Source organism: Ranitomeya variabilis, chromosome 2 (assembly GCF_051348905.1).
Source record: "Ranitomeya variabilis isolate aRanVar5 chromosome 2, aRanVar5.hap1, whole genome shotgun sequence".
NCBI lineage: Eukaryota > Metazoa > Chordata > Amphibia > Anura > Dendrobatidae > Ranitomeya > Ranitomeya variabilis.
This window is the reverse complement of record NC_135233.1, coordinates 558744435-558764374: the sequence shown is the minus strand read 5'-3', so window position 1 is coordinate 558764374 and position 19940 is coordinate 558744435. Positions and strand designations below refer to the sequence as shown.

General features: G+C 47.0%; 1 protein-coding gene across 1 annotated transcript; it reads right to left on the bottom strand.

Moving 5' to 3' along the window:
* Positions 1 to 3820: 3820 nt before the first annotated feature.
* LOC143809714 (uncharacterized) lies at positions 3821 to 5670 on the bottom strand. The gene is made up of 3 exons (XM_077292750.1): positions 5532 to 5670; positions 5291 to 5438; positions 3821 to 5211 (listed from the first exon to the last, which is right to left on the bottom strand). Exon 3 carries the CDS (start codon positions 5187 to 5189, stop codon positions 4557 to 4559), a length of 633 nt encoding a protein of 210 aa, XP_077148865.1. The 5' UTR covers positions 5190 to 5211; positions 5291 to 5438; positions 5532 to 5670; the 3' UTR covers positions 3821 to 4556.
* Between the last annotated feature and the right edge of the window lie 14270 nt (positions 5671 to 19940).

The window sequence follows — 19940 nt, the reverse complement described above, 5'->3', positions numbered from 1 at the left end:
CACACAGCCTATTTGCTGCGTATTTTTACGCGCGCGTATTTTGCTGCTGCTTTACCTGCGTTTTTTTACGCAGGCAAAAAACGCAGCTGCTTTCACACACTGCGTTTTTTGCTGCGTTTTTTGCAGCTGCGTTTTTTTCAGCATTGTGTACTGAAACTAAAGTTTGTTTGAAAAAAAAAAAAAAGGGGGAAAAAAAAAAGAGTCATTGAGGTCATTTCCTGTCTTTATGACTCAGAATACAATACACACTGGAGTTAACATCATGTCGATTCTGCCAGCTGCAATGGCCTTGAGCCAAAGACGCCTCAGCAAGCGGAACAGACATCAGCTGGGGATCATTATGATTGCTGAAGTCCTTCGCCGCAGACTGGTAGGTACCATGGATGTGACTACTAGCTGTTTCCGTGCGGTGTGTCTCGTCTCTGTCTCCCCCAGTGCATGTTTGGAAAGTATTCACCTCAGTTGTTTAATCACTATAAAGCGCCCGTCACACGGCACAATATCGCTGGTGACATCGCTAATAACTCCAGATGTTTTCATCGCTCATGTGACGTATGAGCGACGTTGGCCCGTGTGACAGGGCGCAGCAACCAGCGATTTGTTTTCTTGTTCGCTGATCGCTGGTTGATGATCATGAGCATTTCACTGGCAATAATTGAGTGTGGCAAAGTGTGCATCGCTGCGTGTGACAGGAGCTCAGCGATGTATTTTGTGCGATCTGCCATTCTGGAGATAGGGCTCGCTAGATCGCCCACAGCATCGCTGCTGCGTCGCATAGGAGTCCCTATGAGCGATATTGATAGGTGTGACGGGAAGCAAGCGATAATTTTACATCGCTCTATCGACTTCCCGTCAGCCTCTTCGCGCACAATATCGCAAGCAATATCGTGACGTGTGATGCCCGCTTATTAAGGTATAATTTTTTTTTAGGCACGTAAACAGCCAAAAAGGATTTGGGTGCATCCCATTCTGGAAGAACGTGACGAGAAGGGAACTTTTCAAAACCTATATCAGGACTTAAGAACGTAAGTTTGTACCCTGTTGGCCCCTAAAAATGTTTGGTCGGAAACATGCACCTTTTCTTCCAAAGCATGTTTTATTGCAACCTACTATCTTCCCCTTGCATCCCCCAATAGGGTATCCCTATAATCTCCTTCTTTGTAAGGGAACCTATAATATTATTTTTCCGGTACTCCACATTGTTTGCTGTACGTTATTCCTGACACTCCTGTGAGTTCTTCTACCATAGATATAGAGTGCCTTCTATTCAGCAGTTCCCCTCGTAGTATATCTGATTTCTAGGGGGGTGTCCTCTATTCATGGCAAGTGGGTGTTATGTAATGTGTATTGTTTTGTTTTTTTTTTTGTTTTCCATTATCAATGTACAAAATCAAAATAGATATGTACTTATCTACATCATTTTTGATCCAAAAATGTTTCCTACAGCTTTCCAGACCGATTCCAGCGGTTCACACGAATGAACATTCAGGATTTCGATCGCCTGCTGAATATAGTTTGTGAAGACTTGACTTTCCAGGATACGAGGATGCGGCAAGCGATCTCTGCGGAACAACGGCTGCTCATCACCTTGCGGTAAGTATAGTCATTAACGTAGAGTCGAACCTCAATCTGCGAGTTCCTCGCAGACCGAGTTTCTTGAAAGACGAGTTTACTATCTGGCCAAAATCTGCTTCGATCAGCAAGTAGACTTCGGTCAGCGAGCAAATCTCGCCTCCCAATGTGCCCGCCATCAGCGCTGATGGCGCGGCAGTATATGCCGCTCCATCAGCTGCTGAGTGCGCCCCGGCAACAGAGCTGCCGTGCGCGGCTGGATATACCGCGCACGTCAGCTGCTGAGCGTGCCCGGGCGCTGACTGAAGATCCACTCACCTGTCTTCAGTCTCCCCCGGGTCCAGCGATGTCTTATCCGGAGCGCAGCGCTGAGTATAATAATCACATCGTACGGCTAGGACCAGTGGTGATGTCAGAGGACATGTGACTTGTCAGATGACCGATCACATGTCCCCTGACATCACCACAGGTCCTGGCCGTACGATGTGCTTATTAAACTCACCTCTGCGCTCCTGAGAAGACATCGCTGGACCCGTGGGAGACTGAAGACAGGTGAGATGCCCTTATACTCACCCCGCTGCGCTCTGCTGGATGAAGACAGGTGAGTATGAGCATCTGGGGGCAGGCATGTAGCAGAGCCGGCTGTGTCCCTGCCCCCAGATGAGGTGTAGAACCGATCGTCTGCGTTTCAATGATTTCTTATGGAAATCATTGACTGTCCTGGAACGGATTATGCTCGTAGACCGAGGTGCAACTATATTCATGTTCCTACAACTGCCATATTAGATCACTTTTTATAAAACCAGGCTTGAAGCACATGATGGCAGTGACATAGGTTTATTTTTTTTAAACTGTTGTGTGTAGCTGGTCAGCAGTGTCATGTTTTAGATAGAAAGGAAGATGTAGGTAGCTTCAATTAGAAAGGTAGCCCTTTTTTTTTTTTTTTTTTTTTAAATTACAGGATGTGTTGGTATTTTTTGTATGACTTTTGGGTTTCAGATTCTAAATTGTGTTTAGAAATTTGTTTACTATATAGTGTCCTTTTTCTTTTTTAGATTTCTGGCCACAGGAGAGAGCTACACATCACTGCACTTTCAATTCCGGGTTGGTATATCCACCATCTCCGGAATTGTGAGGAGCACATGTGACGTGCTTTGGAAAAAATTGCAGCCCATCGTGATGCCTTCCCCAACCGAGGAGACTTGGCTACAGGTTGCAGCAGGCTTTCAAGCTGTAGCCAATTTCCCAAACTGTGTGGGAGCACTGGATGGCAAACATGTAAGGGTGCAGAAGCCACCAGGATCTGGATCAGTGTACTTCAATTATAAAAAGTACTGTTCCGTGGTCCTCATGGCAGTGGCTGATGCACATTACAAGTTTGTCTCCATTGATGTTGGTGCACCAGGCAGTTGTGGGGATTCGGGGGTATTTGGAAGATCAGAGCTTGGTCAGCAAATTTTTCAAAATCACGGAACGCTCCCAGCCCCACAACCTCTGCCGGGTTCCACAGATCCAGTACCCTTCGTGTTGGTATCGGATGAGGCTTTTCCTCTGAAGCCAAACCTGCTGCGCCCATACCCACGGAGGGGACTGAATACCCAGCAGAGCATATTTAACTATCGGCTGAGCCGGGCACGTAGATATGTGGAGTGCGCCTTCGGAATCCTGAGTAGTCAGTGGAGGGTGTTACACACAACTATCCAGTTGGAGGAGGAAACAGTTGGCAGTGTAATTAGAGCCTGCTGTGTTCTTCACAACTTTATGAGAGAACATGCATCCGAACCTGTAGATGAAACACAGCAGGCAGACCTTACTCCTTTCTTCTACATGTCAGCTGGTCGTCCATGCAACTCAGGTGTTAGTGTGAGGGAAACCTTCGCTAACTATTTTCAGAGTCCCGAAGGTGCCGTGCCCTGGCAATACTTCTGTGTTGGTGTTGAGCAGCTGGACCCGCAGAGAGCCCAAGGAGAAAGTCCCACACCAACTTCATAGGAATTCAAGTCCCAGCAGCGATGAACATGTTGGCGCCATTTTTTGCCATGGTCGACAAATCAAAGAAGCAGACTACATCATAGTTAAAAGTTCAAATATTTATTTGTAGTAACTGTCAAAATTGAAAAACTTTTCTAATAAAATTTAGAATAGAATGATTTGTTGTTTTTTTTTTTGTTATTAACAAAATTCCACACGGAAACACTGTAAACATCCCAAAAATGGGATTATAAACCTGTGGATGTCCAAGTCCACTCATTAATTGCCGCCAGGAGGGCATGCTTCCAGCTTTCATTAGTATTGCGCAAGGCCCTTTCCTCGTCACCACTGACGGTGAGTCATTCGGCACTTGCGCAACACTAATCAGAGCTGGAAACATGCCCTCTTGGCGGAAACTGAGGAGTGGACTTGGACATCATGGCGTTCTCAAAATGAAAAGCCTCTAAACATCACAAACTTTTTATTAAAAAAAATGTAACTAACATGTTGATGTCTAAGTCCACTCATTAATTGCCGCCAGGAGGGCATGCTTCCAGCTTTCATTAGTATTGCGCAAGGCCCTTTCCTCGTCACCACTGACGGTGAGTCATTCGGCACTTGCGCAACACTAATCAGAGCTGGAAACATGCCCTCTTGGCGGAAACTGAGGAGTGGACTTGGACATCATGGCGTTTTAAACATGAAAAGCAACATTATGCCTACTGGTCCTCATATAGGCTTTGTGAATATGAGTAGTAGCTCCAGTCTGGATAACATCCCCAAAATGGGATTATAAACCTGTGGATGTCCAAGTCCACTCATTAATTGCCGCCAGGAGGGCATGCTTCCAGCTTTCATTAGTATTGCGCAAGGCCCTTTCCTCGTCACCACTGACGGTGAGTCATTCGGCACTTGCGCAACACTTATCAGAGCTGGAAACATGCCCTCTTGGCGGAAACTGAGGAGTGGACTTGGACATCATGGCGTTTTAAACATGAAAAGCAACATTATGCCTACTGGTCCTCATATAGGCTTTGTGAATATGAGTAGTAGCTCCAGTCTGGATGGTGTTCTTCAGACTGGGCTACTACTCTGGATGTTGGTGCACCTGCAGCAGCACTTGGAGCAGATGGCAGAGGTCTATTGAATGCTGCTGCAGGTGCAAGAGGAGTCGGCGTCGGTGGATGCCAGATGTGGTTTAGTGAACAAACCATTTCTTCAAAGGTTGGATTTATATGCGGATACTTCTTAAAACATGTCACCGCCATTGAAATATACGTCATGCAGGAGTCCTGGACCTCGGGGGACAGAGTACGCATTCTGGAAGCTAGAGTGGTTCCATATGCTGAGAATTGATCCTCTTCAGGTTGGCGATCAATTAGAGAAATTGCCCTTGCCAAGGCAGCCGTCTCCTCATCCTCCTTTGAAGAGCCTCTTTTCCTCTTCCTCTGTGTTGAGGCTGGAGGTGGAGGTGGTGTTGGTGGCGGTGGTGGCGGCGGCGATGCCAATGAACTAGTCTCGGAGAGGGGCAGATCATCATTTTGGGTAGAAGGGTCAGGCCTTGGCTCATTTGGAAGAGAGCTGGTAGCAGGCTGTGAAGCATGTTCATACACTGGAGTTGTTGCTGTGGCCGGGATTTCGGTCATCGGCTGGACATTGCCTATGGTTCTGTAAAGAGAAACATCAAAACAATAGTTTTAATACATTTTATTTTCTATTCAAAATTAAAGACGTTACTGATACTTACGGTCGGTAATGTAGACTGCCGCTTAAAAATTGGAGTTCCTGTTCAAAACGCCCTTGAGAAGCAGGTGCCGCAGAGCCACTTGGTGCTTCTGACCGTGACCGTGTAAATCTGTCCCTCACCGACCTCCAGCGGGTTCTCAAGGCTGAAACTAAAAAGTGAAAAATTGAACCTATTAATATACTATTCAACTACATACAGACAAGAAATTCAAAAATACTCCTCCAAAATGGAAAATATTTACCAATTTCTTTTTGCCGCTCCTTTGTGTATGACTCGTACAGGGGATAGAGGGTGACACAGACCTTGTGCCAGGAAGCAGTTTTTGTATATTTGTTGGAAAACTCCCGGCACCCCTTATCCCAAAGACATGGGAAGTTTTGAACCTAAAAAAGGTAAAACATTAACTACTAGTTATACACACAAAATTTGACAAACTTGATAGAGGCAGAAAAAGTAACACAGGCTGCTGAGGAATGACAACCCCAACTGCTTGTTATTACCTTCACACGCATACGGGACACACACGCACAGGGGACACACACGCACAGGGGACAGAAAATCCGGTGAAGAGCGTTTTTTTAATAAATATTTTGCTAGGTTTAAAACTAAATTGGAAATAAATAGGGATTCAACGCAGGGCGCAGAGAACGCAGCAAGTTGCGTATCTAAGTGCCACGTATCACGTATTTCGGTGCCACGTGCCAAGTATTTAAGTGCCACGTATTTAAGTGCCACGTATGTAAGTGCCACGTATGTAAGTGCCACGTATGTAAGTGCCATGTATGTAAGTGCCACGTATGTAAGTGCCACGTATGTAAGTGCCACGTATGTAAGTGCCACGTATGTAAGTGCCACGTATGTAAGTGCCACGTGCCACGTATGTAAGTGCCACGTATGTAAGTGCCACGTGCCACGTATGTAAGTGCCACATATGTAAGTGCCACGTGCCACATATGTAAGTGCCACATATGTAAGTGCCACGTATGTAAGTGCCACGTATGTAAGTGCCACGTATGTAAGTGCCACGTATGTAAGTGCCACGTGCCACGTATGTAAGTGCCACGTATGTAAGTGCCACGTGCCACGTATGTAAGTGCCACGTATGTAAGTGCCACGTGCCACGTATGTAAGTGCCACATATGTAAGTGCCACGTATGTAAGTGCCACGTGCCACGTATGTAAGTGCCACGTATGTAAGTGCCACGTGCCACGTATGTAAGTGCCACGTATGTAAGTGCCACGTGCCACGTATGTAAGTGCCACATATGTAAGTGCCACGTGCCACGTATGTAAGTGCCACGTATGTAAGTGCCACGTATGTAAGTGCCACGTGCCACGTATGTAAGTGCCACGTATGTAAGTGCCACGTGCCACGTATGTAAGTGCCACGTATGTAAGTGCCACGTGCCACGTATGTAAGTGCCACGTATGTAAGTGCCACGTGCCACGTATGTAAGTGCCACGTATGTAAGTGCCACGTATGTAAGTGCCACGTGCCACGTATGTAAGTGCCACGTATGTAAGTGCCACGTGCCACGTATATAAGTGCCACGTATGTAAGTGCCACGTGCCACGTATTTAAGGACAATGGCTCCTGCAGTGCATCACTGAGGTTACTATAGTTCACTGGTCTCACTTTATGGCAAAAAGCTGCGTGGGAACTTTCTCATACAGCATGCCATAAAGTGAAACTAGGGACTATTTTCTCACAGGGGCGTAGGAATACATTGTGGGGAATACATTGTGGAAGGATACCTTCCTCCCCTCATTGTCTTCCTGGTGCCCCTGGAGAGTGGTTGCATCAGCAGATGCTCCTGTTCTCCACGGGAGATCGTCGTGGGACACTCGTTTTAATTGGATTTCTGCGGATCAGGGAGTATATTGGTTGTTTATTATTTTAATATTTTTTATGACACTGGCTTCGGGGATCAAAGTGACAAGTGATGGTGAGTATGTAATGTATGTTATATGTACTGTATGTCTGTATGTATGTACTGTATGTCTGTATGTCTGTATGCGCATGTCTGAAAGATAGCCGTAGGCACTACTATTGATGGTGGTGCACAAGTAAGACACTCAGGACGAGCGGTGGATGCCGCGTCCAGGACCATACTCCTCTGGCGCCATATATGGCTTCTTTTCTAAGCTGATCCTGACACTTAGAGGGGGTTAAAATCTCCTTAAAATCCAGTAAACAAACATATCTCTAAGAGAGGTACATTGATGAAGGTCTATGACCGAAACGTCTAGTGTATGTACTCTCCTTACAATTAAATATTCTCACAAGCATCTCATCACGTGTGTGTGCCAAGTTTTATCTAAATTGTATGCGCATGTCGTCGCATGGCGCCGCATGGCGCATGTCGTCGTACGCCGTCGCATGGCGCATGCAGTCGCATGGCGCATGCCGTTGCGTGGCGCATGTCGTCGCATGGCGCATGACGTCGCATGTCGTCGCATGGCGCATGCAGTCGCATGGCGCATGCCGTTGCGTGGCGCATGTCGGCGCATGGCGCATGTCGTCGCATGGCGCATGTCGTCGTACGCCGTCGCATGGCGCATGCAGTCGCGTGGCGCATGCCGTTGCGTGGCGCATGTCGGCGCATGGCGCATGTCGTCGCATGGCGCATGTCGTCGTACGCCGTCGCATGGCGCATGCAGTCGCGTGGCGCATGCAGTCGCGTGGCGCATGTCGGCGCATGTTCTGTATGTGTGTATGTACTGTATATGTGTGTGTTTTTTTTTTTTTTTTTTTTTTTTTACATTCAACACATTAGCCGGATGATGGGACTACTACTGTCCCATCATTGGCTACTGTGTCACTGACTGTCACTGTAGCAGGCAGAGCCCGATGGGACTTGTAGTCCCATCGGACAATGCCTGCACACAGAGACACACACACACACACCAAAGACCACCCCACCCCCCTGCAGCAGACCCAGCACATACCCATACATACACACGGGGGGCGGGGGCGGGGGGGACACGGCACACACACAGGGCGCACACGGCACACACACAGTGGGGGGACACACGGGGGATACTTACCGTCTCGATCAGCAGCCCCACGTTTATGGTCATTCTGTTGAATGACTCCATGCTGCTTCACTGGGGGGGCGGGGGCTTCCCTCTTCCTGTCCGACGTCACGTCCGGTCCTGGGTGTCAGCCCCTCCGTACAAAGACGCCGACACCCAGGACAAAGGCGCTGTGTGTGCACGTTAATATGGGGCCCTAGGGGGATACGCAGACACGCCGCTGCGTAAAGAATTGACATGTCAATTCTTTTTACGCCGGCGTGTTTGCAGACAAAAGCGCCGCGTTTTTTTGCGGTGTGTCTGAACGGCAAAGTGAATTTCTCATTCACTTTGCCGGCAGACGAAAATGACATTGCGCATTTTTGAAAAGCGCCCGCAAAATAGCGCTCAAAAATGCGCTATGTCTGAAAGTAGCCTAAGATAGAGTTTTTTGGTAAAGCAAATAATTCTACTGTTTACTAAAAATGGAATTAGTGCTACAAATAAAAGAACAAATAAAAGAACACAGTAGTTTCTGTGGTGGAATATGGTGGAAGCTCAAAGATCTTTGGGGGTTGTTTTGCTGTCTCTGTCCCTGGGTGCATTAAAATGTGAAGATTCCTAAAGATTTTGGGTCGCAATGTAGTGCCGGGGTCAGAAAACTGGGTTCGCATTACAGTAGGTCATGGGTCTTCCAGCAGGACCCCAAACATACTTCAAAATCCACCCAGAAATACATAGAAACAAAGCATTGGAGAGTTCAAAAGTGGTAATTCCAGTACCAATAGCGTAAAGTCTCCCACCACCACCTTTTACATACAGATGCTAGAGAGAAACTGTGAATGCACACATTAAAACATTTCATTTTGCCTGCTTTGATGAATTTCTGAGTACAGAACACCATAAAAAATCATGAATTGGTCAATGAGTGCATGGAAAAAAACAGCATCAAGGATTAGAATTTATAAGGCAATAATCCCTGACTAGATGCCTGTCATAAGCTATCCCTATTGCCACACCTCATCTTAGATGAATTGCAGATAACGGCAGTATTATTGTGGAATATAGAAGGGATATTTTCTTGTATGTGTTAGGGATGGCGGATTGAGCTAAATAAAATAAATAGTAAAGTGCAATAACCACCTGGGATCCACCGTGCTAGTGAATAATGACGGAATACACGGTGAGCGATTACCCATACACACTGAGTTGCACTCCACTCAGTGTGGACAGCAAGTGAGCTGAACTCACACAGAAACAAACCAGATGGTCTGCAACTGAGCTGTGTCACTCACACACAGAAACAAAAGAGATGCTCTGCAACTGAGCTGTGTCACTCCCACACAGAAACGGAACAGATGCTCTGAGCTTAATACCCTGAAAAAGGTTTGTGCTTGCTCTGGAACTCTACTGTGCTAACCGCACACATGTAGGAACCAGATGCTAAGCCAATGGCTTATTGCCCCCACTGATGCTAGCTGCCTGCCTTCGTGTACAGTCCCAAGCTGGACAGACACTCAACACTTGCAGACAGAGTGGTAGAGACTGCACTCACATAGCCGTATATAAAATGATACTCATGCACTGGCGTGCGCCTCTGAGAACCTTTTATACATTAGGCTCCTGTCCAGTCAGACAGGACCTTATCCGTGGACCAATTCGGCACTGCCACATCACAGAAGCAGCGGACATCTGACCAACAAGAAGATGCCACCTCATGGATATGCTCAGTACGATGATCTCCAGACTTTGACTCCAGAGTGCTGGACTGCACCTGAATATTACTGGTTATTAAGGGCTTGGCTGGAGAGCCATCAGTAACCAAATTAACATCATGAGCCTGAGGAAGACGCTGGGACAGACGTCTATGCTCAGCAGCACTCACAGCTGCCAAAGCTGAATGGGAGACCGCAGAGGCAGATAAGGCTTGGGATCTATCCCTTGCAGTGGGAGAATCCCGACGCCTAACAGTATGTGACAGCAAGAAAGTAAAAGGAACACAAGAAACACTTGGATGTGTTTCAGAGTACAGATTACTGTAAAAAACGTGAATTGGTCAAAGAGTCTATGGAAAAAGCAACAGCGACAAATCCCTGACTAGATGCTTGTCATATGCTATACCTACTGCCACACCTCATTAGAGACAAATTGCAGAAACTAGGGTTGAGCGAAACGGGTCGATCATTTTCAAAAGTCGCCGACTTTTGGCTAAGTCGGCGTCTCATGAAACCCGATCCGACCCCTGTGCTTGTCGGCCATGCGGTACGCGACTTTCGCGCCAAAGTCGCGTTTCAATGACGCGAAAAGCGCCATTTCTCAGCCAATGAAGGTGAACGCAGAGTGTGGGCAGCGTGATGACATAGATCCTGGTCCCCACCATCTTAGAGAAGGGCATTGCAGTGATTGGCTTGCTGTCTGCGGCGTCACAGGGGCTATAAAGGGGCGTTCCCGCCGACCGCCATCTTACTGCTGCTGATCTGAGCTTAGGGAGAGGTTGCTGCCGCTTCATCAGAAGCAGGGAGAGCGTTAGGCAGGGTCCACTAACCACCAAACCGCTTGTGCTGCAGCGATTTCCACTGTCCAACACCACCTTCGGTGTGCAGGAACAGTGGAAGCTATTTTTTTTTTTTTTTCCCCTCAGCGCTGTAGCTCATTGGGCTGCCCTAGAAGGCTCCGTGATAGCTGTATTGCTGTGTGTACGCCACTGTGGAAACCAACTGCTTTTTTCAAAGCACATATCCTCTTGTTCCTTCCTTTCTGCACAGCTATCTTTTTTGTTTGTCCACACTTTTTATTTAATTTGTGCATCAGTCCACTCCTATTGCTGCCTGCCATACCTGGCTTACATTACTGCAGGGAGATAGTAATTGTAGGACAGTTTTTTTTTTTTTTTGTTTTTTTTTTGTGGGAGATTAAGATTGGCATTTCTGCTACAGTGCCATCCCTGTGTGTGCCATCTCTCACTGAGTGGGCCATAGAAAGCCTATTTATTTTTCCCGTGATTTGTGTTCTAAAATCTACCTCAACACAGAAACACTACATCAATCAGTGGGAGAAAAATATTGGCCTCAGTCAGGGCTTGTGTGCCACTGCTGTGTGTGCGCTATCATTCAGTGGGCTATAGCAAGCCTATATTTTTTTTTTTTTTTTTTTTTTAATATTATTTGGTTTCAAAAGTCTCCCTGAAAAAAAAAAAAAACCTAAAAAAACAGTGGGAGAGTAATATTGCCCTTTCAGCTTGTGTGCCAGTCTTGACTCCTGGGTGTGCCACCTCTCTCCCTCTCATTCAGTGGGCCATAGAAAGCCTATTTATTTTTTTTTTTAAATATTATTGGGTTTCTAAAGTCTCCCTGAAAAAAACAAAAAATACATAAAAAAACAGTGGGAGAGTAATATTGCCCTTTCAGCTTGTGTGCCAGTCTTGACTCCTGGGTGTGCCACCTCTCTCCCTTTCATTCAGTGGGCCATAGAAAGCCTATTTTTTTTTTTTTAATATTATTTGGTTTCTAATTCTCCCTGAAAAAAAAAAAAAAACCTAAAAAAACAGTGGGAGAGTAATATTGCCCTTTCAGCTTGTGTGCCAGTCTTGACTCCTGGGTGTGCCACCTCTCTCCCTCTCATTCAGTGGGCCATAGAAAGCCTATTTATTTTTTTTTTTAAATATTATTGGGTTTCTAAAGTCTCCCTGAAAAAACAAAAAATACATAAAAAAACAGTGGGAGAGTAATATTGCCCTTTCAGCTTGTGTGCCAGTCTTGACTCCTGGGTGTGCCACCTCTCTCCCTTTCATTCAGTGGGCCATAGAAAGCCTATTTATTTTTTCCGTGATTTGTGTTCTAAATTCTACCTCAACACAAAAACACTACATCAATCAGTGGGAGAAAAATATTGGCCTCAGTAAGGGCTTGTGTGCCACTGCTGTGTGTGCTATCTCTCATTCAGTGGGCTATAGCAAGCCTATTTTTTTTTTTTTTTTTTTTTTTTTTAATATTATTTGGTTTCTAAAGTCTCCCTGAAAAAAAAAAAAAACCTAAAAAAACAGTGGGAGAGTAATATTGCCCTTTCAGCTTGTGTGCCAGTCTTGACTCCTGGGTGTGCCACCTCTCTCCCTCTCATTCAGTGGGCCATAGAAAGCCTATTTATTTTTTTTTTTAAATATTATTGGGTTTCTAAAGTCTCCCTGAAAAAAACAAAAAATACATAAAAAAACAGTGGGAGAGTAATATTGCCCTTTCAGCTTGTGTGCCAGTCTTGACTCCTGGGTGTGCCACCTCTCTCCCTCTCATTCAGTGGGCCATAGAAAGCCTATTTTTTTTTTTTTTTAAATATTATTGGGTTTCTAAAGTCTCCCTGAAAAAAACAAAAAATACATAAAAAAACAGTGGGAGAGTAATATTGCCCTTTCAGCTTGTGTGCCAGTCTTGACTCCTGGGTGTGCCACCTCTCTCCCTTTCATTCAGTGGGCCATAGAAAGCCTATTTTTTTTTTTTTAATATTATTTGGTTTCTAATTCTCCCTGAAAAAAAAAAAAAAACCTAAAAAAACAGTGGGAGAGTAATATTGCCCTTTCAGCTTGTGTGCCAGTCTTGACTCCTGGGTGTGCCACCTCTCTCCCTCTCATTCAGTGGGCCATAGAAAGCCTATTTATTTTTTTTTTTAAATATTATTGGGTTTCTAAAGTCTCCCTGAAAAAACAAAAAATACATAAAAAAACAGTGGGAGAGTAATATTGCCCTTTCAGCTTGTGTGCCAGTCTTGACTCCTGGGTGTGCCACCTCTCTCCCTTTCATTCAGTGGGCCATAGAAAGCCTTTTTTTTTTTTGGTTTTTTTAATATTATTTGGTTTCTAAAGTCTCCCTGAAAAAAACAAAAAAAACATAAAAAACAGTGGGAGAGTAATATTGCCCTTTCAGCTTGTGCGCCAGTCTTGACTCCTGGTTGTGCCACCTCTCTCTCTCTAATTGTGGGCCATAGAAAGCCTTTTTTTTTTTTTTTTTAATATTATTTGGTTTCTAAAGTCTCCCTGAGAAAAAAAAATAAATAAATTAGGTGGGAGATTAATATTGACATTAGTGCTTGAGTGACAGTCCTGCGTGTGTGTCATCTCTGTGATTTTGTGCCACAGAAAACAGAGTGTGTAACATTGTGCCTGATTTTCCTTGTGGTCTCACCAACCTGTTAAGGGATATTGAAATCATACTGAAGTTATAGCTCACCGTGTAAGTTGTTTGATAGCAACAAATAAAGTTACTTTGGTTAAGATTTTAAAACAATGAGGAAGTCTGGTGCAAGAGGTCGTCGTGGGCGTTCATTGTCAGCTGGTAATGATGGTAGTGGTAGTGGAGCATCAGGTGGTCGTGGGGATAAAAATATTCCACCTAAGTCTGGAGCTGTGGAGCCAGTTTCGTCGTCAGGCTACACAAGGCCTCGAACGCTCTCTTTTCTGGGAGTAGGAAAACCGCTTTTAAAGGCGGAGCAGCAACAGCAAGTTTTGGCTTACATTGCAGACTCAGCCTCTAGCTCTTTTGCCTCCTCTTCCGAAACTGGTAAATGTAAAAGCAGCGCGTCGCTTGTGGATGTTCACGGTCAGGGACAAGTCGCTTCCTTGTCCTCCTCAGCAAAAACTACAACAAGAGAGAAGGATGCAGCAGGCGACACAACGGGTCACTCCATGGAGCTCTTTACACATACCGTCCCTGGCTTAGAAAGTGAAACATTTAACAGGCCATGCCCATTACAAGTATATTCTGACATGGAGTGCACTGATGCACAGCCACAGCCAGAGTACTATGCTGCTCCTTTGACTCAGACCACCACATTGCCCTCTCAGGGTACAGATCCACAATCAGACCCTGATGAGACTATGTTGCCCCGCCACGAACGCTATACCACCGACCGACACAGTGACACAGACGAAGTTGCACACGAGCTCGAAGAGGAGGTAATAGATGACCCAGTTATTGACCCCGATTGGCAGCCATTGGGGGAACAGGGTGCAGGCGGCAGTAGTTCAGAAGCGGAGGTGGAGGAGGGGCCGCAGCAGGCATCAACATCGCAACAGGTTCCATCTGCCGGGCCCGTATCTGGACCAAAACGCGTGTCAAAGCCAAAACCTGTTGGAGCACAGCGTTGCCATCCGGTTAAAGCTCAGTCTGCAATCCCTGAAAAGGGATCAGAGTCTAGGAAGAGTGCAGTCTGGCATTTTTTTAAACAACATCCAACTGATCAGCGCAAAGTCATCTGTCAAAAATGTTCAACTAGCTTAAGCAGAGGTCAGAATCTGAAAAGTCTAAATACTAGTTGCATGCATAGACACTTAACCACCATGCATTCTCAAGCCTGGACTAACTACCAAACGTCCCTCAAGGTTGTAGCACCCTCGGCCAATGAAGCTAGTCAGCAACGCAACATCCCTTCCGTCACTGTAAGGCCACCATTTTCCGCACCACCGGCAGTATCTGTGCAGGTTTCTTTGCCAGCCAAAAGCAGTCAGGGTCAGGGAATCACCAGTTTTGTAGGAGGAAATATTGCATGTAGGGCACCGGCGGAAACAATACCGTCTCCAACCGTCTCTCAGTCTGCCATGTCCACCGGCACACCCGAAAGTTCCACGATCTACAGCTCTCCAGTCCAGCTCACCCTACATGAGACTCTGGTTAGAAAAAGGAAGTACTTATCCTCGCATCCGCGTACACAGGGTTTTAACGCCCACATAGCTAGACTAATCTCGTTAGAGATGATGCCCTACCGGTTAGTTGAAAGCGAAGCTTTCAAAGCCCTGATGGAGTACGCTGAACCACGATACGAGCTACCCAGTCGACACTTTTTTTCCAGAAAAGCCATCCCAGCCCTGCACCAGCATGTTAAACAGCGCATCGTCCATGCACTCAGGCAATCTGTGAGTACAAAGGTGCACCTGACTACAGATGCATGGACCAGTAGGCATGGCCAGGGACGTTATGTGTCCATCACGGCACACTGGGTGAATGTGGTGGATGCAGGGTCCACAGGCGACATCAATTTAGGGACAGTTGTGCCTAGCCCACGGTCTAGGAAACAGTTGGCTGTAGGCGTTCGCACCCCCTCCTCCTCCTCCTCGTCCTCCTGCAGAAGCTACAGCTCTTCCACAGAACGCAGTCGGCCAACCACTCCATCGGCAGATGACACTGTTGCACACCAGTTGTCCCATTATGGGCCAGCTACTGCCAAGCGTCAGCAGGCTGTATTGGCTATGAAGTGTTTGGGCGACAACAGACACACCGCGGAAGTTCTGTCCGAGTTCTTGCAACAAGAAACGCAGTCGTGGCTGGGCACAGTAGATCTTGAGGCAGGCAAGGTAGTGAGTGATAACGGAAGGAATTTCATGGCTGCCATCTCCCTTTCCCAACTGAAACACATTCCTTGCCTGGCTCACACCTTAAACCTGGTGGTGCAGTGCTTATTGAAAACTTATCCTGGGTTCTCCGACCTGCTCCTCAAAGTGCGTGCACTTTGCTCACATATCCGACGTTCGCCTGTACACGCCAGCCGTATGCAGACCTATCAGCGGTCTTTGAACCTTCCCCAGCATCGCCTAATCATAGACGTTGCAACAAGGTGGAACTCAACACTGCACATGCTTCAGAGACTGTGCGAACAGAGGCGTGCTGTTATTTATTTGTGGGAGGATACACGGGCAGGCAGTAGGATGGCAGACATGGAGTTGTCAGGTGTGCAGTGGTCGAAGATACAAGACATGTGTCAAGTCCTTCAGTGTTTTGAGGAATGCACACGGCTGGTTAGTGCAGACAACGCCGTAATAAGCATGAGCATCCCCCTAATGCGTCTGCTGATGCAAAGTTTGACGCACATAAAGGAGCAGGCGTCTGCACCAGAGGAAGAGGGAAGCCTTGATGACAGTCAGCCATTGTCTGGTCAGGGCAGTGTACAGGACGAGGTAGCGGGCGAAGAGGAGGTGGAGGACGAGGAGGATGATGGGGATGAGTATATTTTTAATGCGGAAACTTTCACGGGGGCACAGGAAATTGGTTGCGTGTCACGGCCGGGTTCTGGTTTTTTGAGGGACACAAGTGACGTAGATTTGCCTGCAACTGCCCCTCAACCAATCACAACCGGAGATTTGACAAGTGGAACTTTGGCCCACATGGCGGATTATGCCTTACGTATCCTACAAAGGGACACACGCATTACGAAAATGATGAACGATGACGATTACTGGTTGGCCTGCCTCCTTGATCCACGCTATAAAGGCAAATTGCAAAATGTTATGCCACATGAGAACTTGGAACTAATATTAGCAACCAAACAATCAACTCTTGTTGACCGTTTGCTTCAGGCATTCCCAGCACACAGCGCACGTGATCGTTCTCACACGAGCTCCAGGGGGCAGCAGACTAGGAGTGTTAGGGGTGCACACATCAGAAGTGGCGTTGGACAGAGGGGTTTTCTGACCAGGTTGTGGAGTGATTTTGCTATGACCGCAGACAGGACAGGTACTGCTGCATCAATTGAAAGTGACAGGAGACAACATTTGTCCAGTATGGTTACTAACTATTTTTCATCCCTTATCGATGTTCTCCCTCAACCGTCATTCCCATTTGATTACTGGGCCTCCAAATTAGACACCTGGCCAGAATTGGCAGAATATGCATTGCAGGAGCTTGCTTGCCCGGCAGCAAGTGTCCTATCAGAAAGAGTATTCAGTGCTGCAGGGTCAATATTAACCGAAAAAAGGACTCGTCTGGCTACCCAAAATGTTGACGATCTAACATTCATTAAAATGAACCACAACTGGATTTCAAAATCTTTTGCCCCACCTTGCCCGGCCGACACCTAGCTTTCCTATGAAAAGCTCTTGCCTGTGAATTACTTTTCTAATGTCTAATTTGCTGCTGCAGATTGTACAGCATACGACATGTTTACACCTCCCTAAATGGCCAAACTCCCCACACGGGGCCGTGGTATCGCGACTTGGCGCAAGCACCCGTGAGACTGCTGTTTGTCTGAAGAGGTGGGTGTGCTCGCTTTTGGTTGACGGCATTGCTACTGGGTCCCTCATAGTACAATGTAGTGTCTCTGGCGGTGGTGGTGCGCACCCAACGTCAGACACACCGTTGTAACATGAGTGGCCCTGGGGCGGTCCCGCCGGCCTCAAGAGAGTTCCCCCCTACCCCAGCTCAAACTGGGCTGTACTACGTGCAAAATTATGTCGCACAGCTCCACCAATCTTTAGTCTATTCGCTGACATCATTCAATGTCTGGTACTGACAATACAAATTTGTAGACATCTATGATGCAACTTAAAGTAGTCTGTGTCTGTGTCCTATATTGGCACCATTAAATAGTTACTGCCAAATTACTATGTCAGAAACACAGCAGATGAGCCCACCCCTGTACCTAAGTATGCCATCTTTTTTTTTGTTTTGGTTGTTTTGCGAGACATTAACATCTATTTATATTTTGGGAGTACTGGGACAGACACTCCTTGCACTACTCCTCCACTCAGCACCAAGCTGCCTGCCCGTGTATCCATGTAACCGCTGTAAAACTGCCATGAGCCTATTGTTTGTTATTTTAGGCCTTTGATAGCCTGTCTGCGGTCCCTACTCCTCCACTGACCACCAAGCTGCCTGCCCGTGTATCCATGTAACCGCTGTAAAACTGCCATGAGCCTATTGTTTGTTATTTTAGGCCTTTGAAGCCTTTCTGCGCTCCCTCCTTCCACTAGTCCTCCACTGACCAGACCACTGCTGCCCGTGTACCCCTGGAACCAATTTTAAAGTGCCTACAGCCAGCCCATTTTATTGTGTTAGGCCTTCGAAGCCTGTCTGCGGTCCATACTTCCACTAGTCCTCCACTGACCAGACCACTGCTGCCCGTGTACCCCTGGAACCAATTTTAAAGTGCCTACAGCCAGCCCATTTTATTGTGTTAGGCCTTCGAAGCCTGTCTGCGGTCCCTCCTTCCACTAGGCCTCCACTGACCAGACCACTGCTGCCCGTGTACCCCTGGAACCAATTTTAAAGTGCCTACAGCCAGCCCATTTTATTGTGTTAGGCCTTCGAAGCCTGTCTGCGGTCCCTCCTTCCACTAGGCCTCCACTGACCAGACCACTGCTGCCCGTGTACCCCTGGAACCAATTTTAAAGTGCCTACAGCCAGCCCATTTTATTGTGTTAGGCCTTCGAAGCCTGTCTGCGGTCCATACTTCCACTAGGCCTCCACTGACCAGACCACTGCTGCCCGTGTACCCCTGGAACCAATTTTAAAGTGCCTACAGCCAGCCCATTTTATTGTGTTAGGCCTTCGAAGCCTGTCTGCGGTCCATACTTCCACTAGGCCTCCACTGACCAGACCACTGCTGCCCGTGTACCCCTGGAACCAATTTTAAAGTGCCTACAGCCAGCCCATTTTATTGTGTTAGGCCTTCGAAGCCTGTCTGCGGTCCATACTTCCACTAGGCCTCCACTGACCAGACCACTGCTGCCCGTGTACCCCTGGAACCAATTTTAAAGTGCCTACAGCCAGCCCATTTTATTGTGTTAGGCCTTCGAAGCCTGTCTGCGGTCCATACTTCCACTAGTCCTCCACTGACCAGACCACTGCTGCCCGTGTACCCCTGGAACCAATTTTAAAGTGCCTACAGCCAGCCCATTTTATTGTGTTAGGCCTTCGAAGCCTGTCTGCGGTCCATACTTTAAATACTCCTCCACTCACCACCAAGCTGCCTGCCCGTGTATCCATGTAACCGCTGTAAAACTGCCATGAGCCTATTGTTTGTTATGTTAGGCCTTTGATAGCCTGTCTGCGGTCCTTACTTTAAATACTCCTCCACTCACCACCTAGCTGCCTGTGTATCCATGTAACCGATGTAAAACTGCCATGACTGCCTACTGTTTGTTATTTTAGGCCTTTGATAGCCTGTCTGCGGCCCCTACTTGCAATACTCCTCCACTGACCACAATGCTGCCTGGAGTGCCTGCCTGTGTATCCATGTAACCGATGTAAAACTGCCATGACTGCCTACTGTTTGTTATTTTAGGCCTTTGATAGCCTGTCTGCGGCCCCTACTTGCAATACTCCTCCACTGAGCACAATGCTGCCTGGAGTGCCTGCCTGTGTATCCATGTAACCGATGTAAAACTGCCATGACTGCCTACTGTTTGTTATTTTAGGCCTTTGATAGCCTGTCTGCAGCCCCTACTTGCAATACTCCTCCACTGACCACACCAATGCTGCCCGTGTACCCCTGGAACCTATTTAAAAGTTCATAGAGCCTAGTTATATATTTTATTTACTATTAATAAGGCCATGATGGACTACGCTGTACCACGCTACAAGCTAACCAGTCGACACTTCTTTTGCGAGAAAAGCCATCCCAACCCTCCACCAGCATGTAGAAGACCGCATTGTCCATGCACTCTGGCAATCTGTGAGTACAAAGGTGCACCTGACAACAGACGCATGGACCTGTAGGCATGGCCACGGAAGATTACGTGTCCATTACGGCGCAATGGGTTAATGTGGTGGATGCATGGTCCACAGGGGACAGCCTACTAAGTCTGTCTGCAGTCCCTAATTCAAATTGTCCTCCACTGTCTAAATCGGAACTTCCACCTTCTGGCTTTCGGCCTATA